The following is a 24,696-nucleotide window of genomic DNA, read 5'->3' as shown; positions in this document are numbered from 1 at the left end:
TCACTCAGGTCCGCCTGAATTTCGGGAGAAAATTTGTCCCGGGAGGTTTTCGGGAGAGGCGCTGAATTTCGGGAGTCTCCCGGAAAATCCGGGAGGGTTGGCAAGTATGATTAGTGGACCAGCAGCACGCACAATCATGTGTGCTTACGGACTGTATCCCTTGCAGACTGTATTGATATATATTGATATATAATGTAGGAACCAGAATATTAACAACAGAAAGAAACAACCCTTTTGTGTGAATGAGTGTAAATAGGGGAGGGAGGTTTTTTGGGTTGGTGCACTAATTGTAAGTGTATCTTGTGTTTTTTATGTTGATTTAAAAACAAAAACAAAACGATACCGATAATTTCCGATATTACATTTTAACGCATTTATCTCTAGAAATAATCCTAAATGAAATACAATGACTTAGTTTATATTATTGTATATACTAGGGCATAAAGTCAGTGTCAGTTGAGTCGGTCCATAGGTTGCCTGTAGGGATTTTTAATGTCCAGCAGATGTCAGTATTTAGTGACACAGTATCGACACAGTATCAATACAGTTTTGCAATGTGTCGAAACGCTTCATCAACCCATCACTAGCTCCTATTAATCAGGGATTAAACATTCTAAATGTGATTAAAAGAAGTCATCATTTGGCAGCAGTAGACAAAATAGTGTACTCACGTGTAGGATTAAACACATCCACATCAATTCCAATGGGGAGCATGTCTCGCCAGAACACCGTCCACCCAGTCCAGGACCTTAGCACCTTACAACCCCGCTAATAAAGTTAGTGAACGTGTGAATTGTTTGCTTGTCATCAGTTTGTCTTCTAAAGGTACGCTGCCCCCCTCTGGTTGGAGTGCAGAAGACAAGCTCAGCAGACGACTGGTACCTGTGGTGTGACGTGACTCCTGCGCCAGGTGGACCTTTAAACCTTCCTCTCTGGTTAGTTGCAGACAAAAGGTGTACTTCAGAGTCACATGTGACTTTTGACCGGTAGAAATGTAAAAAGACATTTTAGGATCCGGCTGATCCCCGGCAATAAATAAGACTTCGCCATCCCGTCAAGTCACCGTGACCCATTTTTGTTCGTGTCACTTCCTGTGAGGACACAAGTTCAGTGCGGCAGGATCCACTTCCTCCTTGCTTCCAGGACCAGAGGTTCTCACCTGCACACAAATAATACACAAAAGGGGAAAAAAAAGTGACGGATCAGAGAATGTCCTGAGGACGGCCCACACAGCGCAATCTAAGACTAGAAAAGTACCACAGTTCGCTCACAATAAACAAATTAGAGACACAAACAAAAGAGCTTTCTGAGAGAGATTTCTGCTCCGCCGCTCCCAGTCTGTGGAACGCTCTCCCTGACCACCTGAGGGTACCACAGACTGTGAATGCTTTTAAAAAAAAAAAAAAAGGCTTAAAATCCCTTCTTTTTAAAAAAGCCTTTTTTTTAAAGATATATGCGTGCTAGTTCTTTTTTTAATACGCTGTAGCACTTTGAGGTTGTATGCTCAATGTAAAGTGCTTTTTACAAATAAAATCTATTATTATTATTATTAGCAAACAGGTGAAATGCAACAAGAAAAAGTTGTAATGTTGACTAATAATTTTTTTTTAACTTAAACTGTTATTGCTCCAATGTTGTGTGAATGCTCCAAAACATTCACACGTTTTCTTTTTTTACACCAAAATTCATATATTTATTCAACTTCTTCTTCTTCTCCAGATTTTGGCACGCTCTACCTTCCACATTTTTCACCCGATTCAAACCGTTCCAACTTCAAACTGTTCAGCCTATTCAGGAATCGCGGGCTTTCCCTTGACAAATTCCAAACATTTCCAGATTTTCCAGAATTCCACGTTTTCCGGGTAATTTTTCCCTCATTCTGCGGTCCTCTCCAAGGTTTCTCATCGTCATCCCATTGGGTTGAGTTTTTTCCTTGCCCTGATGTGGGATCTGAGCCGAGGATCTTGTTGTGGCTTGTGCAGCCCTTTGAGACACTCGTGATTTAGGGCTATATAAGTAAACATTGATTGATTGAAATCACCAAAAATGATTCCCGGGCGCAGCCAACGCTGCTGCTCACTGCTCCCCTCACCTCCCAGGGGGTGAAACAAGGGGATGGGTCAAATGCAGAGGACAAAGTTCAACACACCTCGTGTGTGTGTGTGTGTGTGAGACAATCATTGCTACTTTAATTTGAACTCTACAAACTGAGGTAGAAACTATTCAAGAGGGTCACGATAGAAAAGACTTGTAATGTGTGAACAATTTCAACAAAGCAAACATAAAACCTTAAAAGACTGACAATATTGCAGTAAATCACACACTCTTTAACTTTCTTTACATTTGCACAGAAGAAAATAATGTTGACGGAACTATATCACTTTGCAGAGTCTCATGCAGCAATTTTATTTATTTTTTGTTGTCCTGTAGTTGATGTAGACGTCCATATCGTCTGTATGCATTTACTTTGGGATACTTCTCTTGTTGCCTTATTTGTATTTGACTTTATTAAATGTATTTATATTATCATTTGGTGCAGGAGGGGATAAAAAGAGGAAAAAAAGGAAGATAGAGGGGGAAATTGTGGGGACAAGAGGGGGAGCAAACAATAATAACAATAGAGCAACATCAGTAAATAGGATGTGTACAAATATGATGGTAAAAGTGATAGCAAAGAAGCAGTTAGTGAAATAAATAATACAGAAATGACAATGAGCATTATTACACTACAAATGGAGCAATAGAAATATCACTATTGATAATGAACAATACCAATAATTTACCTTTATTATCAACAATACAGATGTTCAAATGCAACAATACATATACGTAATGATAACTAGAGATACGAAAGAATGCAGAAAAATGGAGGGGAAGAAAGAGAAGCAACCTATATTAACCTTGTAGATTGTTATAGTAACAATAGGTTAAGCTTTGTCCGTGTGGTAATTGGGTTATACTTGTATAGCGCTTTTCTACCTTCAAGGTACTCAAAGCACTTTGACACTATTTCCACATTCACACACTGGGGGCTGCCTGCCTAATCACCACCCATCAGGAGCAAGGGTGAAGTGTCTTGCTCAAGGACACAACGAGGTTGGTAGAAGGTGGGGATCGAACCAGGAACCCTTGGTAGCGGGGGTGTATAATGTAGCCCGGAAGAGTTAGGGCTACATGGGATTCTGGGTATTTGTCCTGTTGTGTTTATGTTGTGTTACGGTGCGGATGTTCTCCCGAAATGTGTTTGTCATTCTTGTTTGGTGTGGGTTCACAGTGTGGCGCATTATTACCGTAGTAAAAGTGTTAAAAGTTTTTTATACCGCCACCGTCAGTGTAACCTGTGTGGTTGTTGACCAAGTATGCCTTGCTGTCACTTACGTGAGCAAGCAGAAGCCCCATGCAACGTGTGGCTAGTCCGGCACGCTGGTTGTAGTGGGCGCTAAATGCTGTACCATCACGGCACGTTCGAGAGAACAGTTGCCTTGAATTTCGCAGTCTGCCAGAAAAATCGGGAGGGTTGACAAGTATGATGCTGTCAAGCGCTATTCATATAAAACCCGCGGGCCGCACGAACATTCAATTTTCATATTAAGGTGTGGGCCGCGTGTCTGAGACCCTTGGTTTATACATAGCACAAAGCAAAAAAAAACTTTGTATGCAGTGTTTATTTCACTTTAAATTTCAAAAGATTTGTGTGGCTCCCATTGTTTTCTTTAATTTGTGAAACTGGTCAAAATGGCTCTTTGACTGGTAAAGGTTGCCGACCCCTGCCCTAGGGCAACAACATGAATTATTATATGCATGAGTGTATATGTATGCAGCATTTTAAGTGGTGTTACCAAGTGTTTATATTACTCCTGTTTGTTTTACGTTGGGTTGAGGAGGAGGAGGAGTCACAGCCCCGTTTTACCGTCTACCTCTTGCTTGGTGTATTTAAGTATACCAAAGTTTGAAGGTGGATGTTTCATTTCCCCCCACTAGAGGGCAGCCACCTGCAGACCCTCACACCAGCCTGCTTGGGGTCCAAGATCACATCGAGACTTTGCAACAATGGACTTCCTCTCCCTGCTCGTTGCCGACGGCAACCATGTCCTCCTTTTCAAGGCCGGCCTTTTGTTTGGTTCCCGTCAGGAACCACGTGAGATAAGAGCTGAATGCGCGCGGCTAAAAATGTCAACATCACCCACCGCCAGAGAAACCACTCGGTGTGCGCGCCTTCATTCCTGCCCAAGTCATTCTACTCCACTTTCTAGCTGACAAACTGAGCAAAAATGTGCGCAATAATCCGAGTGGACTTTGTTTTCATGACTTTTTACCCTGCCTCACATTCTTGGTTGTCGTGCAAAACAAATCCAAACATCAGAGGTGAGTCTCCGGCTTCATCGCGGTCACGTAAACAGTAAAAAGTATCAAAAGCGGTGAGTCAGAGGGGTGAGTCAACGGACTGGGATCCTGGCAAGACGAGGAGGACGCCGGGTCAGGACGGACCACAATGACACTGGAACTTCTTTTTCTTACAAGCGCGCCCGAGATGGATTCCAGTGACTGTGCACCCATTTTAAAACAATAGCAAAAGTTTTCCACAGGCCAAAAGTTTGGACACCTTCTCATTTCAATGCCTTTTCTTTATTTTCATGACTATTTACATTGAAGATTTTTTGATTTTTTTACCCTTCGCGTTCATATTTCGCTGTGTTTGTTGCATTTCGCTTCATTGTAAACTATGTCAACAGGAAGATTTTGTCTTTACCCGAGATCTACAAAGCGGAGAGGAAGCAGGACCTGACCCCACCTTCAGGCACCTTTTCTTTGAACTGTTTTGTAACCAAAGGCGACGGCTGTTTATGACCCCCGTCCCTTTATAAACAGCTGTTGCCATGTAATCAGGGAAAGTCCAAATAAAAGAGGAGGCGTGCGACCTTTCGTCAGAGCGCGGTGGAAGACTGTACAAAGAGTACAGCCCAGACGTTTCTCCTCAATTGAGCTAAATTGAATTCTGTCTCTGTTTAATTCCTTGCTTCTTGTCTTGTTTAAAGGCGAACATTATCACAATTTCAGAAGGGTTAAAACCATTAAAAATCAGTTCCCAGTGGCTTATTTTATTTTTCGAAGTTTTTTACAAAATTTTACCCATCGCGCAATATCCCTAAAAAAAGCTTCAAAGTGCCTGATTTTAGCCATCGTTATATACACCCGTCCATTTTCCTGTGACGTCACATAGTGATGCCAATACAAACAAACATGGCGGATAGAACAGCAAGCTATAGCGACATTAGCTCGGATTCAGACTCGGATTTCAGCGGCTTAAGCGATTCAACAGATTACGCATGTATTGAAACGGATGGTTGTAGTGTGGAGGCAGGTAGCGAAAACGAAATTGAAGAAGAAACTGAAGCTATTGAGCCATATCGGTTTGAACCGTAGGCAAGCGAAACCGACGAAAACGACACGACAGCCAGCGACACGGGAGAAAGCGAGGACGAATTCGGCGATCGCCTTCTAACCAACGATTGGTATGTGTTTGTTTGGCATTAAAGGAAACTAACAACTATGAACTAGGTTTACAGCATATGAAATACATTTGGCAACAACATGCACTTTGAGAGTGCAGACAGCCCATTTCAGGCGCGCTAAGAACATATATTTTTCCCCGATTTCAGCACTCAGGTTAACCATACCTAAATAGACAAAATACTGCATTACACAAGACTACTCGAATGATTGAAAAAAATTAATGTTTTTAAGCTAAATTATTGGTAAACACAGTTTATGTATAATAATTTACGTAAAACCGCGAGTAATGAATAAAGTTTTCATCAATTAATATATTCTGTAGACATACCCTCATCCGCTCTCTTTTCCTGAAAGCTGATCTGTCCAGTTTTGGAGTTGATGTCAGCATCTGCTTTGAGTGTCGCAGGATATCCACACATTCTTGCCATCTCTGTCGTAGCATAGCTTTCGTCGGTAAAGTGTGCGGAACAAACGACTGACCATTTCGTCGGCTTTCTCCACAGCCTCGTATTTTGAACAAATTTCGTCCAATTTCTTGCCACTTTCGCATCTTTGGGCCACTGGTGCAACTTGAATCCGTCCCTGTTCGTGTTGTTACACCCTCCGACAACACACCGACGAAAGTGAGAAAATGGCGGCTTGCTTCCCGATGTGACGTCATCGCTCCGAGAGCGAATAATAGAAAGGCGTTTAATTTGCCAAAATTCACCCATTTAGAGTTCGGAAATCGGTTAAAAAAAATATGGTCTTTTTTCTGCAACATCAAGGTGTATATTGACGTTTACATAGGTCTGGTGATAATGTTCCCCTTTAATAGATGTCATCCATGTTTGAACCTGACCGGAACATTTACATTTTTGTTGTTGTTTACTGGCGTCATATTGCAGGCTGCACGTATCTCTTATGTCCATCCATCCTTCATTTTCTACCGCTTGTCCCTTTTGTGTGACTGCGAAATAATGTGACTGGTCACACTTATCATTTCATCATGTCCCAAATAAAAATTACTTCTCCTAAGCACAACCAGAATTATTCCGTACATTAGGCGCACCAGGTTATAAGGCGCACTGTCGCTTTTTGAGAAAATGTAAGGATTTTAAATGCGCCTTATAGTCCGAAAAATACGGTAAGGTTAAAAAAAAATAAAAAGTTGCTGCAAATAAGCGTCTTTTCGTGTCTTTCAGCCATCTCCAGGTCGAGTTTCTGTCAAATCCAGGTGCGAGGCATGATTTATAGTCGAGAATCAACTTTCACCAATGCAGAGGAGAAGCAGCAGCTCACCGGCTCAGTATGTCAATATCGCAGAATAAGCTTCTTAGGGTCCAAAAAAAATTCGATTTTTGAATGAATCGCAGATCCTATGTGTAACAATTCTTAATCGATTAAAAAAAAATCTAAAATAAATGTTTCCCCCCTAAAGAATATGTCCTGTGCAGCCACTTCAGTAAATGTTTGGGTAGAATTTTATCAAACAAAACCAGTTTTCTTTTATGCAATATAAAAATGTATCACAGCTGTTTATTCTTATGGAGGAATGTCATTAATCATAGAACCCAATTGTAGAGGTTGCCCTCTAGTGGGTTCTTCGGACCACCACACACTGCCAGGAGAGCCTGGAATTCAGGGTATGACACGGTTTTATTTTCATCAATTCTGCAAGGCTTTTGCTTTCCAGCAAAGTGTCTTTTTCTGAGTTTGTGTCTCTCTCTCGCTCTCTCTCTGGCTCCCACTCCAACTCCAACTGTGTGTCTCATCCCGGCTGCTGCTAATAAAGGCGACAGGTGATTAGATGACAAGGCCCACCTGGGCCATCTATTCACCCGTCGCTGTCTTCGAGGCCGGTCCTGGCACACCCCGTTCCGCGGCAGGCCCGCAGGCCACGCCCCCCTCCACACCAATGTTATTAAAAAAAGTATGGATTTTGAATCGAATCGTTACCCCTAAGAACTGAGTCGAATCGTGTGGTGCCCAAAGGATTCACAGCCCGACTAGTTAGCGCTCTGACAACGCGCCGCTAAGAATACTCGGTCGCCGTTGGCGCTTATAATAACAATATCGCTAATACTTGATTCATATCCAGGTCACAAAAAGTAAATGGAGTATTGTTAGCACTTTTTGGATGGTTTATTAGAGGGTTTTATGACTCCGTCATTAGCTGACTTTTGCTAACATTTATTTACGATTTAGAATTTATAAAAACAGAAGAACATGTCTTACATAAGGATTGTGAATGACAGGCACAATTTAAATTATTTGTCAACTTATTAGTGCAATTAAACTTTCCCATTTAGTTCTGCCTTGTTTTTTTGTTTTTTTTTTAAAATATGTTTAACCGTTAAAGTAACATTTCAAGCTTGAGCTGACTGCAGGAATGGTGATTCAAATCTAGATTCAAGATTTTTTGTGTGTGCCTTACCTCAGAAGAAGTTCTTGATGAGGGGAGTGATCAGCCGGACCCAAAGCTTGACGTGGCGGTCCGACTGCAGGAACGTAGACCTGGACACCTCAGAGGAGCGCTGGTACAACATTTCCTGCTCCTGCAATGTGTCGGAGGAACTAAATGATGCATCATCACTCCCAACTGTGAGGTAAACACTCACCTCTTGCAGCTGGCTCTTCAGCTCTTCGTTCTCGGTTACTATGGCAACCTGGGCCTCCAAGTCGCGGTGAACCGAGCGGTACCCAAAATTAGGGGAGCCTATTAGCGTGAGGCAAGGCTGATCCTGCCCTTTGAGGTAGTACCATAGACCTGGAAGACAAGAAGGAGGGTTTTGGATCACCATCACACTGTCCAATAAAAAGTATGTAGAGTTTACAGTAAAAAGAAAATTGGCAGGTCAAAATAAAAGTGGTTCAATTTACAGTAATGCACTGTAAAAACTACCATAGATTTTACGGTAAAAAAAAAAAAAAAAAAAAAAAAAAAAAAAGGTAGCTCAGTCTTAGGAAGTTTACAGCAAAAATTAAAGTGGTAATTTTTCATTTACAGTAATGCGCTGTAAAAACAACGCCTGCAGATTTTAATGTAAAAATAACTGACACGTTTTTTTGAAAAAAAAAAAAAAAAAAAAAAATGTAGATTTTAACACAATTTTTACTATGAAAATAACAGTTGTACAGTTTTTCTAAAAAAACAACTGGCAGCTTAGTCGCCGAAGTTTACCGTCAAAATAAAGTTTTTCCATGTATCGCAACGTACTGTAAAAAAAGTGATTCCGCTTTTTGTATAAAAAAAGAATTTCTGAAAAAGCGAGAATTTTTTGGAAAACGTTAAAAGACTTGAATGTTCTGAGTGAGTTGAAATGGTCGGTGTTGGAATTTTTAAAATCGCTCGAGAAATGTTGAAGTAGTGACATTTTTAATTGAGAAATGGTATTTAGGAATTCCAGGAATTTCGGGAAAACCGTAAATCTTTGTTTTTTGTCCTGATTAAGAGGAATGTTTGGACGGTAGAAAGGTTAAAGTGGGCTGAAAATGTGGGAGGAGTAATCGGCAAAAAAAATTATCAAAAAAAGGGTTTAAAAAAAAAAAAAAAAAAAAAAAAGGAATTCTGGGAATTCCTGGAAATTTTTTGAGCTTGGAAAAATGATAGTTTGAATTTACAGGATGAGTGGAATATGTTGAAGGTTGAATGGTTTGAATCGGTTGAAAAATATGAAAATGGTGGAAGTTTGAAAAATAGCCAATTCATTTTGAATGGGAAAAATGTCCCGGAAAAACGGAAATTCTGGGAATTTGTTAAGGGAAAGACCGCAATTCCCGAATAGGCTGAACAGTTTGAAGTGGATCCCGCTTTTTGTATAAAAAAACAATCTTAAATTTTGCAGTAAAAAACTGGCAGCTCAGTCACCAAAATTTCAACGTGAACATAACAGTGGTACTGTTTTACTATTTACAGTTATGCGTAGTGTAAATAAAACACTGCACAATTTTACGGTAAGAATTTGGCAGCTAAGTTGACTGAATTTTACCATAAAAAAATAACAGTGGTAAAGTTTTTTTAATTAAAAGTAATGCACTGTAAAAACAACGCCTGCAGACTTTAATGTAAAAATAACAGTGATACCTTTTTTGTAAAAACGAGTGTAGATTTTAACATAAAACTGGCAGGTTAGTCACCGTAATTTAAAATTTTGCGGAAATAATTTGGCAGCTCAGTCGACTGAATTTTACCGTCAAAAAATAACAGTGGTACCAATTCTTCATTTACAGCAATGCACTTTAAAACGACCGCAGATTTTACAGTAAAAATTGGCAACTCAGTCGCCGAAATTTTTACGTAAAAATAACAGTGGTACCGTTTTCTATTTAGAGTAATGCACTGTAAAAACGACGACTGCAGTGATACAGTTTTTCGTAAAAACGAGTGTAGATTTTAACAAAAAACTGGCAGGTGAGTGACCAAAATTTTTACCATGAAAATAACAGTTGTAATGTTTTTCCATTTAAAGTATTGCACTGTAAAAAACAACAACCTTAAATTTTATGGCAAAAAAACTGGCAGCTATTTCGCAAATTTTTTTTACTCGAAAATGACAGTGGTACTGTTTTACCATTTACGCAGTTTAAAAAAAATAAAAAATAAAAAAAAATAAAAAATTGTAACTTTTGTGGTAAAAATTTGGCAGCTCAGTAGAGTGAATTTCACCATAAAAATATAACAGTGGTACCAATTCTTCATTTACAGCAATGCACTGTAAAAAAAAACGCACGCAGGTTTTACAGCAAAAATGACTGTTTTTCTATTAAGAGTACCGGTAATGCACTGTAAAAACGACACCTGCAGATTTTAACGTAAAAAAAAAAATGTGATAGTTTTTCGTAAAAACGAATGTAGATTTTAACATAAAACTGGCAGGTTAGTGACCAAAATTTTTACCATGAAAATAACAGTTGTACTGTTTTTCCATTTACAGTATTGCACTGTAAAAAAACAACAACCTTAAATTTTATGGCAAAAAACTGGCAGCTATTTCGCAAATTTTTTTACTCGAAAATGACAGTAGTACTGTTTTACCATTTACGCCGTTAAAAAAAAAAAAAAAAAAAAATTGTAACTTTTGTGGTAAAAATTTGGCAGCTCAGTCGAGTAAATTTTACCATAAAAATATAACAGTGGTACCAATTCTTCATTTACAGCAATGCACTGTAAAAAAAAACGGACACTGGTTTTACAGCAAAAATTACTGTTTTTCTATTAAGAGTAATGCACTGTAAAAACGACACTTGCAGATTTTAACGTAATGCAGATTTTAACGTAAAAATAACTGTTACCGTTTTTCGTAAAAACGAGTGTATATTTTAACATAAAACTGGCAGGTTAGTCACCGTAATTTTACTATAAAAATAACAGTTGTACGGTTTTTCCATTTACAGTACTGCTACTGTAAAAAAACAACCTTAAATTTTATGGCAAAAAACTGGCAGCTATGTCGCCAAAATTTTTACGCGAAAATGACAGTAGTACTGTTTTACCATTTACGCAGCTTAAGAAAAAAAAACTGCGTAAATTTTGTGGTAAAAATTTGCCAGCTCAGTCGACTGAATTTTACCGTAAAAAATAACCATGGTACTAATTCTTCATTTACAGCAATGCACTTTAAAAACGACCGCAGATTTTACAGTAAAAATTGGCAACTCAGTCGCCAAAATTTTAACGTAAAAATAACTGATACCGTTTTTCGTAAAAACGAGTGTAGATTTTAACATAAAACTGGCAGATTAGTGACCGGAATTTTTACCATGAAAATAACAGTTGTACTGTTTTTCCATTTACAGTACTGCACTGTAAAAAACAACAACCTTAAATTTTACGGCAAAAAACTGGCAGCTCAGTCGCAAAAATGTTAACATGAAAATGACAGTGGTACTGTTTTACCATTTACGCAGCTTAAGAAAAAAAAACTGCGTAAATTTTGTGGTAAAAATTTGCCAGCTCAGTTGACTGAATTTTACCGTAAAAAATAACCATGGTACTAATTCTTCATTTACAGCAATGCACTTTAAAAACGACCGCAGATTTTACAGTAAAAGTTGGCAACTCAGTCGCCGAAATTTTAACATAAAAATAACAGTGGTACTGTTTTATATTTAGAGTAATGTACTGTAAAAACGAAGACTGCAGATTTTAACGTAAAAAAAACAAAACAGTGATACGGTTTTTAGTAAAAACGAGTGTAGATTTTAACATAAAACTGGCAGGTTAGTGACCGGAATTTTTACCATGAAAATGACAGTTGAACTGTTTTTCCATTTACAGTAATGCACTGTAAAAAACAACCTTAAATTTTATGGCAAAACAATGGCAGCTATGTCACAAAATGTTTTACGTGAAAATGACAGTTTTACCATTTACGCAGTTAAAAAAAAAATAAATAAAAAAAAAAAAGCGTAAAGTTTGTGGTAACATTTTTTTACCATAAAAATATAACAGTGGTATCAATTCTTCATTTACAGCAATGCACTGTAAAAAAACGGCCGAAAGTTTTACAGTAAAAATGACCTTTTCTATTTAGAGTACTGCACTGTAAAAACGACTGCAGATTTTAAATCGTAAAAATAACAGTGATACCGTTTTTCCTAAAAAATGAGTGTAGATTTGAACATAAAACTGGCAGCTCAGTCGCCAAAATTTTGAGGTGAAAATAACAGTGGTACTGTTTCACCATTTACAGTTATGCACTGTAAAAACAATCAGATTTTACAGGAAAAAACTGCAGCTTTTTCGCCGATATTTACCTAAAAAATAACAGTGGTATTGTTTTTCCAATTTATAACAATGTACAGTAAAAAGAACGACCGCATATTTTAACGTAAAAGTAACAGTGATGCCGCTTTTCGTATAAACAACGAGTGCAGATTACTGGCAGGTTAGTCACGGGAATTTTACCGTAGAAATAAAAGTGGTGCTCTTTTTCCTTTTACAGTAATGCATTGTAAAAAAAAAAAAAAAAAAAAAAAACAGGCGAAAGTTTTCTGCAAAAAAAAAAAGGCAGCTTAGTCACTGCAATTTTATCGTAAAAATAACAGTGGTACCGTTTTCCCATTTACAGTAAATTACAATATATTTTTACAGAAAAAAATTGCAGCTCAGTTGCCGGAATTTTAACATACATAAAACACAAATATATAATTGTTCAATTTACAGTGATGCATTTTAAAAACAAGCATACATTTTAGGGTAAAAAAAAAACACCTGAATTTTACAGTAAAAATAACGGAGGTAGCGTTTTCCCACATACAGTAAAACACTGTCAGAACAACAACCGTAGATTTTACGGGAAAAAACTGGCAGCTCAGTCACCAGAATTTTCCATAAACCTCTAAAGGCTTAGTGGCCACATGCGTGGACGGCACCTTTTAGCTCTTATTTCCAAAATTGTGTACACTAATGAATTGGGGTCTTATGGTCACTTATGTGGACACTTATACTGCCATCTGGTGGTGTCAGAAGAGTATAACATACAATGGAATTTGGGAAAAAAAAGTGTAAAAATAAGAATTAGCATGTCACCAAACATAAAGGTACACATTTGTGTACTTATGGACTAAGTACATCATATCAAAAGATGATTCTTAGTTTTTATTCTAATTAGGCTCCAATAAGCCCAAATAGCAAAGAGAAATAAAAAAAGCATGTAAACAAAAAGCTTGGGCCTTAAGAGGATACATTAAAAGTGGTACCCTTTTCCCATTTACTTAAAAAAAAAAAAACGTAAGTTCTGGCGACTGAGCTGTGGGTTGATGCAGTTTTTACAGCGCACATCAGGAGCGAGAAAGAGGCACCTTTGGCATGGAAGGTCCATTTTGGCCTGTGGTACTCGTGCAGGTAGACCCGGTCCCGCTGGCCCAGGCGGCACACCCGCTCGTAGAACTGCGCGGCGATGTGCGTGTAGGCGTCGGGGATGGCGCCCGCCACGCCTTTGGCCCCGAAGAAGCCGTTGACCTCCGGGGAGGCGGTGAGGATGTGGTAGCGGGCGCCGCCCCCCAGCACCAGGCGCATGTACGCCCGCGTCAGGTTGAAGTAGCCCGACGTCAGGAAGACGCTGGAGTCCGGGGCCACGTCGCTCAGCAGGCGCTGGATAAAAGGGAGACTTTTTTTTATTTTATTCCAATGCTTTATCTGCTCCACATGAATATTAGAGGACCGCTTCACTCCCGACTTTGTGCCCAGAAAAAGTGACTAAGCGGGACTCAAATATTCCTCCAAGCAGTTTTTATTAGTCATCTTTAATCCTATGAGTCACATGTTTAAAATCGTGCCGACTGCTGCTAACGCCCACCTGTGTGACCCACTCGTCCACCTGGATGCCCAGAGGCTTCATCTGGACCAGGGGGAAGACCCAAGTGTCCTCATCCTCATCCTCCCCCTCCCTTTCCTCCTCTTCAGAGAGCTGACCGAGCAGCCGCTGGCGTGCGTGGGCAGCGTCCACCACCTCCATGATGCGCCTGCTCGCGACGGCGGAGAAGTCCCGCCTGTCGCCTGGTTGCCGTGGAGATCCAGACAAGAAAAAGGGAGACATGTGCGTTTGTCAATCCAGGGCATGAAAACACATTGTAGACAATTATTATATACTTTTATATTTAAATAAAATTCCATGTTATTAATAATTCAATAAATAATCATTTTAAAATTATTACAATTGTGTAGAAATACTACGGAGCCCCTAAATGGACATGGGGGAATTTTATTTATTTTTTTAGACATGTATCTCGTGCACACGAGAAACTTTTTATAAAGTTATAAAAAAAAAAAAATTTAAATTTTTTTTTTCTTAGACATGTATCTCGCGCACGAGAAACTGTATAAAGTTATATAAAAAAAAAAAAAAATTTTAGACATGTATCTCGTGCGCACGAGAAACGTTTTATAAAGTTATAAAAAAAAAATTATAATTTTTTTAAATTGTATTTTATTTTTTTTTAGACATGTATCTCGCGCACGAGAAACTTTATAAAGTTATAAAAAAAATAAAAACATTTTTTAGACATGTATCTCGTGCGCACGAGAAACTTTTTATAAAGTTATAAAAAAAAAATTAGAATTTTTTAAAATTTTATTTTATTTTTTTAGACATGTATCTCGCGCACGAGAAACTTTATAAAGTTATAAAAAAAAATTTTAGACATGTATCTCGTGCGCACGAGAAACTTTTTATAAAGTTATAAAAAAATATATATAATTTTTTTAAATTGTATTTTATTTTTTTAGACATGTATCTCGTGCGCACGAGAAACGTTTTATAAAGTTATAAAAAAATTATAATAATTTTTTTAAATTGTATTTTATTTTTTTAGACATGTATCTCGCGCACGAGAAACTTTATAAAGTTATAAAAAAAAATAAAAATTTTTAGACATGTATCTTGCGCACGAGAAACTTTATAAAGTTATAAAAAAAAAAAAAAATGTTTAGACATGTATCTCGTGCGCACAAGAAACTTTTTATAAAGTTATAAAAAAAAATTTATTTTATTTTTTTAGACATGTATCTCGTGCGCACGAGATACATGTCTAAAAGAAATTAAAAAAAAAAAATTAATTAAAAAATATTTTTTATAACTTTATAAAAAGTTTCTTGTGCGCACGAGAAAGTTTCTCGTGCGCACGAGATACAGGTCTAAAAAAAATTAAAAAAAAAAAAAAATCCCCCATGTCCCTTTCGGGGCTACGTAAAATACTGATTACCGGTAATCTAAATTTAAATAATGTATTTCTTAGAACTTTAGACACTAAATATAAAAAAATTTAGTTTTTAGTTACTCTTTCATGGACGCTCCTATTAAGTTTTGATAAAATCACATTTTACAGAAAAAACTGCACTTTTTATTTTTATTTTGCCTATCGTTCACAATCCTGTGTGATAAATTTAGATTTTTTTTGTGCATTCTAAATCGTAAATAAACATTATCAAAAGTCAGCTAACAATGGAGTCAATGGAAGTCGCTCTATTCCGCCTACAACGCCCTCTAAAAAACATCCAAACACCTCCATCGACGTTTATTATACATTCTGTAAGTATACCGTATATGTCATGTGGTAAAATTCACGACAACATTAAATATAATCAAAGTTGCCATGGAGATCCAGACGAGAAAAAGGGAGACAGGTGCGTTTGTCAATCCAGGGCATAAAAACATTGTACACAGCTATTATATACTTTTATATTTAAATAAAATTCCATGTTATTAATAATTCAATAAATAATAATTTTAAAATAATTGTGTAGAAATACTGATTAATCTAAAATAATGTATTTTTTAGAACTTTAGACATTAAATATAAAAAAAAAGTTGTCGCTCTATTTCGCCTACAAAGTGCTCTAAAAAACATCCATCAAGGTTTTATATCCACGCTGTAAGTACATATGTCATGTAGTAATATTCATAATAACATGAATTAAATATAATCACACAAAAAGGTTAAAAAAAAGTGACTGTGCACCGATTTCAAAACAATAGCCAAACTTGCTTTATTAAAAAGCTCTCCAGAGTTTTTGATACATCAACCAAACTTTGAAACATCGGTAGTTACTTTTTAAAATATGCTCATATTAAGTTTTGATAAAATCACATGTTTTACAGCAAAAACTGCACTTAAAAAAAAAAGTTGCTCATCGTTCACAATCCTTTGTGATTTAAAAAAAATTATATATATATATATTTGGGGCGTTTTAAATCGTAAATAAACGTTAGCAAAAGTCAGCTAACAATGGAGTCAATGGAAGTCGCTCTATTCCACCTACAAAGTGCTCTAAAACACATCCATCAAGGTTTTTTATACACGCTGTAAGCACATATGTCATGTAGTAATATTCATAATAACATGAATGAAATATAATCACACAAAGGGTTAAATAAAAGTGACTGTGCGCCGATTTCAAAACAATAGCAAAACTTATTAATTATTTTGATACATCAACCACACTTTGAAACATCGGCAGTTACTCTTTCATGGATGCTCATATCAAGTTTTGGTAAAATCACATTTTACAGCAAAAACTGCACTTGTTTATTTTATTTTGCCCATCGTTCACAATCCTATGTGTTATTTTTTGTGCATTCTAAATCGTAAATAAACATTAGCAAATGTCAGCTAACAATGAAGTCAATGGAAGTCGCTCTATTCCGCCTACAACGCCCTCTAAAAAACATCCAAACACCTCCATCGACGTTTAATATACATTCTGTAAGTCTATACTGTATGTCATGTAGTAATATTCAAAACAACATTAAATATAATCAAAGTTGCCGTGGAGATCCAGACGAGAAAAAGGGAGACAGGTGCGTTTGTCAATCCAGGGTATAAAAACATTGTACACAATTATATACTTTTATACTTAAATACAATTCTCATAACTCCTCATGATGGAGTCAATTGGGCTCAAATGATAACAGGTTTGTATGGCCCATGAATAAACTTATCTCGATAACCTGACTGACAACAAATGTGACAGCTAAATTACCCGTGTAATGTCCATAATTACACCCGGTTATTTTGTATGCCATGTGCCGGTTTATGAATTAACTGCATGGGCGTGTGTGCGTTCCGAGGGCATATCATCTTACAGAATGATTGTGACATCACGACTATTTCTGGCGTTTGTTTCCGCAGTCTGGCAGACATGATGTCATTCACTCCTCAAACGGGCATCCTGGAAGGCTACAGCACGCGCGTTACGGTTACACAGTTAAGTGTGTGTGTGTGTGTGTGTGTGTGTGTGTGTGTGTGTGTGTGTGTGTGTGTGTGTGTGTGTGTGTGTGTGTGTGTGTGTGTGTGTGTGTGTGTGTGTGTGCGTGCGTGCGATAAGTAAATCCAATTTGTTAGCATTTAATATGACACTCAAAAGGGGTAGGATTAAATAAGCGCTGCTTCTTCCTGCTCCTTTTCGGACATGTTGGAATGTGAAAGTGTACATATGAGACGCAGCACAAATGAAGGAATAAACTCATGCGTGCCTGAACATGTGCTTGGAATACTGTGAGGCTCACTTTAGTTTAGAGCAGGGATCCCCAAACTATGGCCCCCGCATTCAAAATCTGGCCCGTGGGAAGTCCCAAGGTAAAAAAATGTATTTATTTATTTTTTGTTTCGTTTCAATTTAATTATTATGTTTTTAAATCTGTCTTTTCTAATCCATTTTCTACGGCTTGTTACTCTCAAGGTCTCCTAGCCCATACCTGCCAACTTTTGAAATCAGAAAAACCTAGTAGCCAGGGTCCAGGGGCCGCAGGCCCCGGTAGGTCCAGGACAAAGTCCTGGTGGGGGGTTCCTTCGCCCCCCGACGCAAAATGATTATTAGCATTCAGAGAGGTTAAAATGTTGCTAAAACCATCACTTTTCTATCAGTCACAGTGACTTTTCAAAACAAAAATATTACAGCAAAAATCATATGGGTTGATTGACATGTTTATTCTGTAAACTAACTTCAATAGTTTGAAATTATTTTGACAGTTAATGCCAGTTATCCTGTCAACCTTTCACAAGACTTCAATTTGTTAATTGAAAGTATAAACAGTATAAACAACTTTTACAGTAAACAAATGGTAAAACAGTACTAAACAATTCCATTAAAAAAAAAATTGGTGTCATTATTAACTTTCTGTCCAAGCTTGTATAATCTACTGCCTTGTTCAATTGTAAAAAATATTCTGTGCCTAAAATTCACATTTCTATCACAATTATCATACTGTAAACATGGTAAACTAACTTCATTAAATTAATAGTCCTGTCAATAGCATGGGATTACAATTCAAATGTAGTTTTTTGTAAGCCTTTCAAAAGAATTCAAAATATGAAAAATTAATGAAAATTAATTTAAGCCATCAGACACTTGAAAAGTGGCACATCACATCTCTAATGTAATCATTTTAACTTTTCAACAGAAATAGCACTGCAAAAATATTAAGGACATACTTCTGTATTTTGGTAGTTATGCTGTCAACATTTAACAAGATTTCTTCAACTTGGACTTGAAAGCATAAATAGTATAAACACTTTTAACAGTATAACAGTACTAAACAATTCCAATAGATAACATTGGTGTCATTACCTTTTTGTTTGCTCAATTATTGCCTCCGTAAATAAAACTTCGGCATTTATCACATCCAAAGAATCTGTTTGGGCGACGAAAAACGTTGAAAGTTTTCCACTTGTATCGCTAGCAACGGCATTAGACTTGTGTTTTTTTGTCCCAACGTGGTCTTTTACATCGCTAATTCCTCCCTGTCCGATCGAAAAATCTTGTCTGCACAAGGTGCAATTCGCGTAGTTTTCACCCTTTTTGGAACGGATAATTATTCCCGGATAGGCTTTTGAATATTCTTCACGGAATGACTGCAGTTTTCTTTTCGGTTTAAGACTCGTATGCGATTTTTCTCCGGCTGATTCCATGATCGTTCGCTCATTTGGAAACAATGGCCTCGTGCTTGGCAGCGGTGCTATAAATAGCCTCGCGCATGGCATTCGGAATGGCTCAATAGGAAGTTACGGGAAGCAGTGTCGATTGTCATTGTTGTTACGCGATTTCGTGAATAAAACTTTAAAAAAAAAATATTTTTTTTAATTAATGAAAAAACGTATTTTTTATCACTGCAACCGTAACCCGGAATAGGTTGATGAAAACCGTACTAATAGCGGGAAAATCGGAGTAGTTGGCAGGTATGCTAGCCGCTCAGAGAATCATATTGTCTAAAAAATGCATTTTCCCATCGATAACGTGACATCGCGCTGCAGTGACAGGCGAGCCAATTAGTGCGCAAGGAATAATATATATATATATATATATATATATATATATATATATATATATATATACACCGTATTTTTCGGACTATAAGTCGCAGTTTTTTTCATAGTTTGGCTGGGGGTGCGACTTATACTCAGGAGCGACTTATGTGTGAAATTATTAACACATTACCGTAAAATATCAAATAATAATATTTAGCTCATTCACGTAAGAGACTAGACGTATAAGATTTCATGGGATTTAGCGATTAGGAGTGACAGATAGTTTGGTAAACGTATAGCATGTTCTATATGTTATAGCTATTTGAATGACTCTTACCATAATATGTTACGTTAACATACACATAACTCGATGAGGCAATTCCTGAAGGAATTGTGTGTGAAAGCGCCAATGCTGAAGTTGAACTGAAATGCTGACAGAATGTAGTATGAATGTAACAATAGTTTGAATGTTGAAGAGTTTGAATTTCCAGGAAAAACGGAATTAGGTTTGGAACTTGGGAAAGTGTTAGTTGGATGAGTTGAAAAATGCGCAAATTGTATAAGTTTAAAAAGTGGACAATGGGGAAAATGTCCCTGAAAACTGGGAATTCTTGGAAATCCGGGAATTTTTAAAATGGTTGAAGGAGAGCACACAATTTTGAACAGGTTGAATATTTTGGAGTTGGAACGGTTTGAATCAGATGTAAAATGTGGGAGTTGTGGAATTTTGAAAAATGTCCCATTCATTTCAATGGGAATTTCATGTAACAAATTTACATGAAATTCCCATTGAAATTTCGGAAAAAGCGAGACATTTTTGGAATATGTTAAAAGACTTGAATGTTCTGAGTGAGTTGAAATGGTTGGTGTTGGAATTTTTAAAATTGATCGAGAAATGTTGAAGTAGTAACATTTTTAATTGAGAAATGGTATTTAGTAATTCCAGGAATTTCGGGAAAACCGGAAATTTTTCCAGTTCAAAAAATAACTTTGTTTTTTGTCCTGATTAAGAGGAGTGTTTGGACGGTGGAAAGGTTAAAGTGGGTTGAAAATGTAGGAGGAGTAGCCCCCAGAAAAAATTATCAAAAAAAGGGTTGTTTTTTTAAAAAAAAAAAAAAAAAAAAAGGAATTTTTTTGAGCTTTTAAAAATGATAGTTTGAATTTACAGTACGAGTGGAATATGTTGAAGGTGGAATGGTTTGAATCGGTTGAAAAATGTGGAAATGGTGGAAGTTTGAAAAATGGCCAAATCCTTTTGAATGGGAAAAATGTCCCGGAAACACGGAAATTTTGGAATTTGTTAAGGGAAAGCCCGCAATTCTCGAATAGGCTGAACAGTTTGAAGTTGGAACGGTTTGAATCGGATGAAAAATGTGGAAGGTAGAGCGCGCCAAAATCTGAAGAAGTAGAATAATAAAAACCATGTGTGTGAAAGCTTTGGAGCATTCACACAATAATAATAATAATAATAAGTGTTTAAGGTTTTTATTCCAAAAAATGTAATCCAAATACTTTAATTTTTTTAATTTTTTTATTATTATTTTTTTTTAATTTTTTTAAATCTATTCCCAAAAATTATGTCTCGATTTGGAATTGGAAAAATAAAAAATTGCGATTTGGTTGTCAATCGATTTAGTCTAGCATCCCCATTTTTTAAAAGCATTTTTTATGCTTGAAAATGCTTAATTTATGACCAAAAATTATGCTTTAATCATTTCTTTTAAATTTTCCAAAAAAAAACAACCCTGCGATGTGGTACCTTTGTACGGGTGCACCATGCCCTCCTGCACGGTGACAGAGTCGTCGGGCTGAAGCTGCAGGGAAGCGTCTCCGACGGCATCCACCAGCTCCGAGAAGAAATCGGCCAGCTCGGGGCAGTTCTCCAGCAGGACGTAGCGGTCCTGTCTGTTGGTGAAGTAGGAGTCGCTCAGGTTGGCTCTGCAAAAACCACAACAGGGTCCATCAAAGGTGTGGCGAGGAACAACACCCCACTTCTAGACCGGACCTTGGCAAAATAAGGCCCGGGGACTGCAAGCGGCCCGTTAAGCTTTTCAATCTGGCCCGCCGGACATTCCCAAATAATTTTTTTAAATATTCAATATGGAAAATGTACCTGCCATTATGATGTGCAGTGATGTTTTCTAATGACTGTAAGTCTTCAACGATACAAAGTATTTCAATGGTTGGAATCTGCACGTTTGCATGATATACTAGTTACTATGGTCATCTAATGAGTTACTATGGTCATCTAATGAGTTACTATGGTCATCTAATGAGTTACTATGGTCATCTAATGAGTTACTATGGTCATCTAATTAGTTACTATGGTCATCTAATGAGTTACTATGGTCATCTAAGTCACAGCAGCTCAGACGAGGCACCAAGCAGCGTGGGTGGGGAGCGTTTCCACAGAGGCCTGAAATGTGGGTGTCAGGGACAGACGTGAGAGGAGATTTTTACAACAAAGTTCTAAAACTTAGTGATATATCAGATCGTAGGTGGGTTGTTTTTTTTACCCTTCACGTTCATATTTCGCTGTGTTTGTTGCATTTTTGTTGTGTTTCGCTTCATTGTAAAATATGTCAAGCGAGAGGGGGTGTGACGTTGTCAATATTCAGTGTTTTATCGTTCATAGTTAATATTGTAAATCCCACATTCTTTATTTTCATGTACATTCTGGGTGTCTCATTCAGTAAAACATTTTTAAATTCCATTCCGTTTTTAAGGCGGTCTTGTCATAACGTTTTTAGCATTCAATCAGACGTTATTGTGAGGTTTTGTATCAGAGTTCCTAAAAATAGGACCCAAGCACACATACTGTACAGCAGATTTTCACAGCTGTATGTATATACAGTACAGGCCAAAAGTTTGGACACACCTTCTCATTTCAATGCATTTTCTTTATTTTCATGACTATTTACATTGTAGATTGTCACTGAAGGCATTACAACTATGACACCTGTGAAGTAAAAACCCCTTTCAGGTGACTACCTCCTGAAGCTCATGGAGAGAATGCAAATAGTGTGTAAAGCAGTAATCAGAGCAAAGGGTGGCTATTTTGAAGAAACTAGGATATAAAACACATTTATAGTTATTTCACCTTTTTTTAAGTGTGTTCATTCATAGTTTTGATGCCTTCAGTGACAATCTACAATGTAAATAGTCATGAAAATAAAGAAAACGCATTGAATGAGAAGATGTGTCCAAACTTTTGGCCTCTACTGTGTGCACAGTGGAACAGGGGTTAGTGCATGTGCCTCACAATACGAAGGTCCCGAGTTCAATCCCGGGCTCGGGATCTTTCTGTGTGGAGTTTGCATGTTCTCCCCGTGACTGCGTGGGTTCCCTCCGGGTACTCCGGCTTCCTCCCACCTCCAAAGACATGCACCTGGGGATAAGTTGATTGGCAACACTAAATTGGCCCTAGTGTGTGAATGTTGTCTGTCTATCTGTGTTGGCCCTGCGATGAGTTGGCGACTTGTCCAGGGTGTACACCGCCTTCCGCCCGAATGCAGCTGAGATAGGCTCCAGCACCCCCCGCGACCCCAAAAGGGACAAGCGGTAGAAAATGGATGGATGGATGTGTGTACACAAATTTTTTTTACCTCGGTTTAGAGGTCACGGTTTGGTTCATTTTCGGTACGGTAAGAAAACAACAAAATATACATTTTTTTGGTTATTTATTTACCAAATTTGCAAAATCTTCCACCAAAAATATTTTTCTTAGTGGAATATTTGATGTGAAATAATCAGAACCTTAGATAGGTCAATAATTCATAATAACATTGATTTTGATTCAATATTATGTTTTGAGCAATGACAGTTTGAAAGAAAAAACAACAGCTTTGTTTTATTAGTCAACATTGCAACTTTTAACCTTTAAGCTTTTTTATTTCACTTTTGTTATGTTTTTGTTTATTTTAATAGTATTTTTATAATGTGCCGTGGGCCTTTAAAACATTAGCTGTGGGCCGCAAATGGCCTCCGGGGCACACTTTTGACACCCCTGCTATAGATAATAAAAAATTAAATCTGATAAATCTATGGATAAAAAGCAGAGCCTGGCGACGCATGAGCGTTTATCATAACTCTCTCTCTCTCTCTGTCTCTGCCCCTCCCTCACCAATGCTGCTGCGAGCACAATTTTTGTTTTTAACCCCTTCTTAACCCTGAACATACATTGAAAATACATGCAACCCTAACTCAAAATGCCGGACATTTGAGGCATTTAAGAAACTCCGCCTGGACAGCCCCGCAAAAGAGGACATGTCCGGTGAAAAGAGGACGTATGGTCAGTCTATCCTAGCCCGGTCGCTGCTAGCTAGTTCGGTTTCACCGGACATGTCCTCTTTTGCTAGCACCACTATTACCCACATATGCGGTCCTCTCCAAGGTTTCTCATAGTCATTCACATCGACGTCCCACTGGGGTGAGTTTTTCCTTGCCCTTATGTGGGCTTTGTACCGAGGATGTCGTTGTGGCTTGTGCAGCCCTTTGAGACACTTGTGATTTAGGGCTATATAAATAAACATTGAACTATTATGTTGGATCCACTATGGACTGTACTCTCACAATATTATGTCAGACCCACTCGACATCCATTGCATTCGGTCTCCCCTAGGGGGGGGGGGGGGGGGGGGGGGGGGGGGGGGGGGGGGTTACCCACATATGCGGTCCTCTCCAAGGTTTCTCATAGTCATTCACATCGACATCCCACTGGGGTGAGTTTTTCCTTGCCCTTATGTGGGCTCTGTACCGAGGATGTCGTTGTGGCTTGTGCAGCCCTTTGAGACACTTGTGATTTAGGGCTATATAAATAAACATTGATTGATTGAAATACACGTATCGTTACACCCCTAATATATATATATATATATATATATTTTTTTTTTTTTTCCCCCCCCAATTCAACATGATTCTCGATTCAAAAACGATTTTTTCCCGATTCAAAAGGATTGTCTATTCATTCAATACATAGATTTCAGCAGGATCTACCCTAGTCTGCTGACATGCAAGCAGAGTAGTAGATTTTTGTAAAAAGCTTTTATAATTGTAAAGGACAATGTTTTATCAACTGATTGTAATAATGTACATTTGTTTTAACTATTAAATGAATCAAAAATATGACTTATTTTATCTTAGTGAAAATATTGGACACAGTGTGTTGTCAAGCTTATGGGATGCGATGCAAGTGTAAGCCACTGTGACACTATTGTTCTTTTTTATTTTTATAAATGTCTAATGATAATGTCAATGAGGGATTTTTAATCACTGCTATGTTGAAATTGTAACTAATATTGAGACTGTTGTTGATAATATTCATTTTTGTTTCACTACTTTTGGTTTGTTCTGTGTCGTGTTTGTGTCTCCTCTCAATTGCTCTGTTTATTGCAGTTCTGAGTGTTGCTGGGTCGGGTTTGCTTTTGGAATTGGATTGCATTGTTATGCTATTGC

At 37.5% G+C, this 24,696-nt stretch overlaps 1 protein-coding gene across 3 annotated transcripts in view; it reads right to left on the bottom strand.

Moving 5' to 3' along the window:
* Positions 1–327: 327 nt before the first annotated feature.
* Positions 328–24,696, bottom strand: part of pgs1 (phosphatidylglycerophosphate synthase 1) — a 43,697-nt gene continuing 19,328 nt past the window's right edge. Inside the window, exons 6-11 of one of the 3 annotated variants that reach the window (XM_061931763.2) lie at positions 21,002–21,180; positions 13,797–13,996; positions 13,300–13,591; positions 8,115–8,263; positions 7,931–8,051; positions 328–1,159 (exon numbers count right to left, since the gene is read on the bottom strand). In XM_061931763.2, the coding sequence (XP_061787747.1) occupies positions 7,932–8,051; positions 8,115–8,263; positions 13,300–13,591; positions 13,797–13,996; positions 21,002–21,180 (940 nt within the window). In that variant the 3' untranslated portion in view covers positions 328–1,159; position 7,931. Of the gene's footprint in view, positions 1,160–7,116; positions 7,280–7,930; positions 8,052–8,114; positions 8,264–13,299; positions 13,592–13,796; positions 13,997–21,001; positions 21,181–24,696 lie in introns of those variants that run through there. The other 2 variants (XM_072912706.1, XM_072912707.1) reach the window with 2 other exon arrangements.

The sequence above is a fragment of the Nerophis lumbriciformis genome, linkage group LG39 (assembly GCF_033978685.3).
Source record: "Nerophis lumbriciformis linkage group LG39, RoL_Nlum_v2.1, whole genome shotgun sequence".
Classification (NCBI taxonomy): domain Eukaryota; kingdom Metazoa; phylum Chordata; class Actinopteri; order Syngnathiformes; family Syngnathidae; genus Nerophis; species Nerophis lumbriciformis.
The sequence above is the reverse complement of the archived record's forward strand: the minus strand, read 5'-3'. Positions and strand labels throughout refer to the sequence as shown.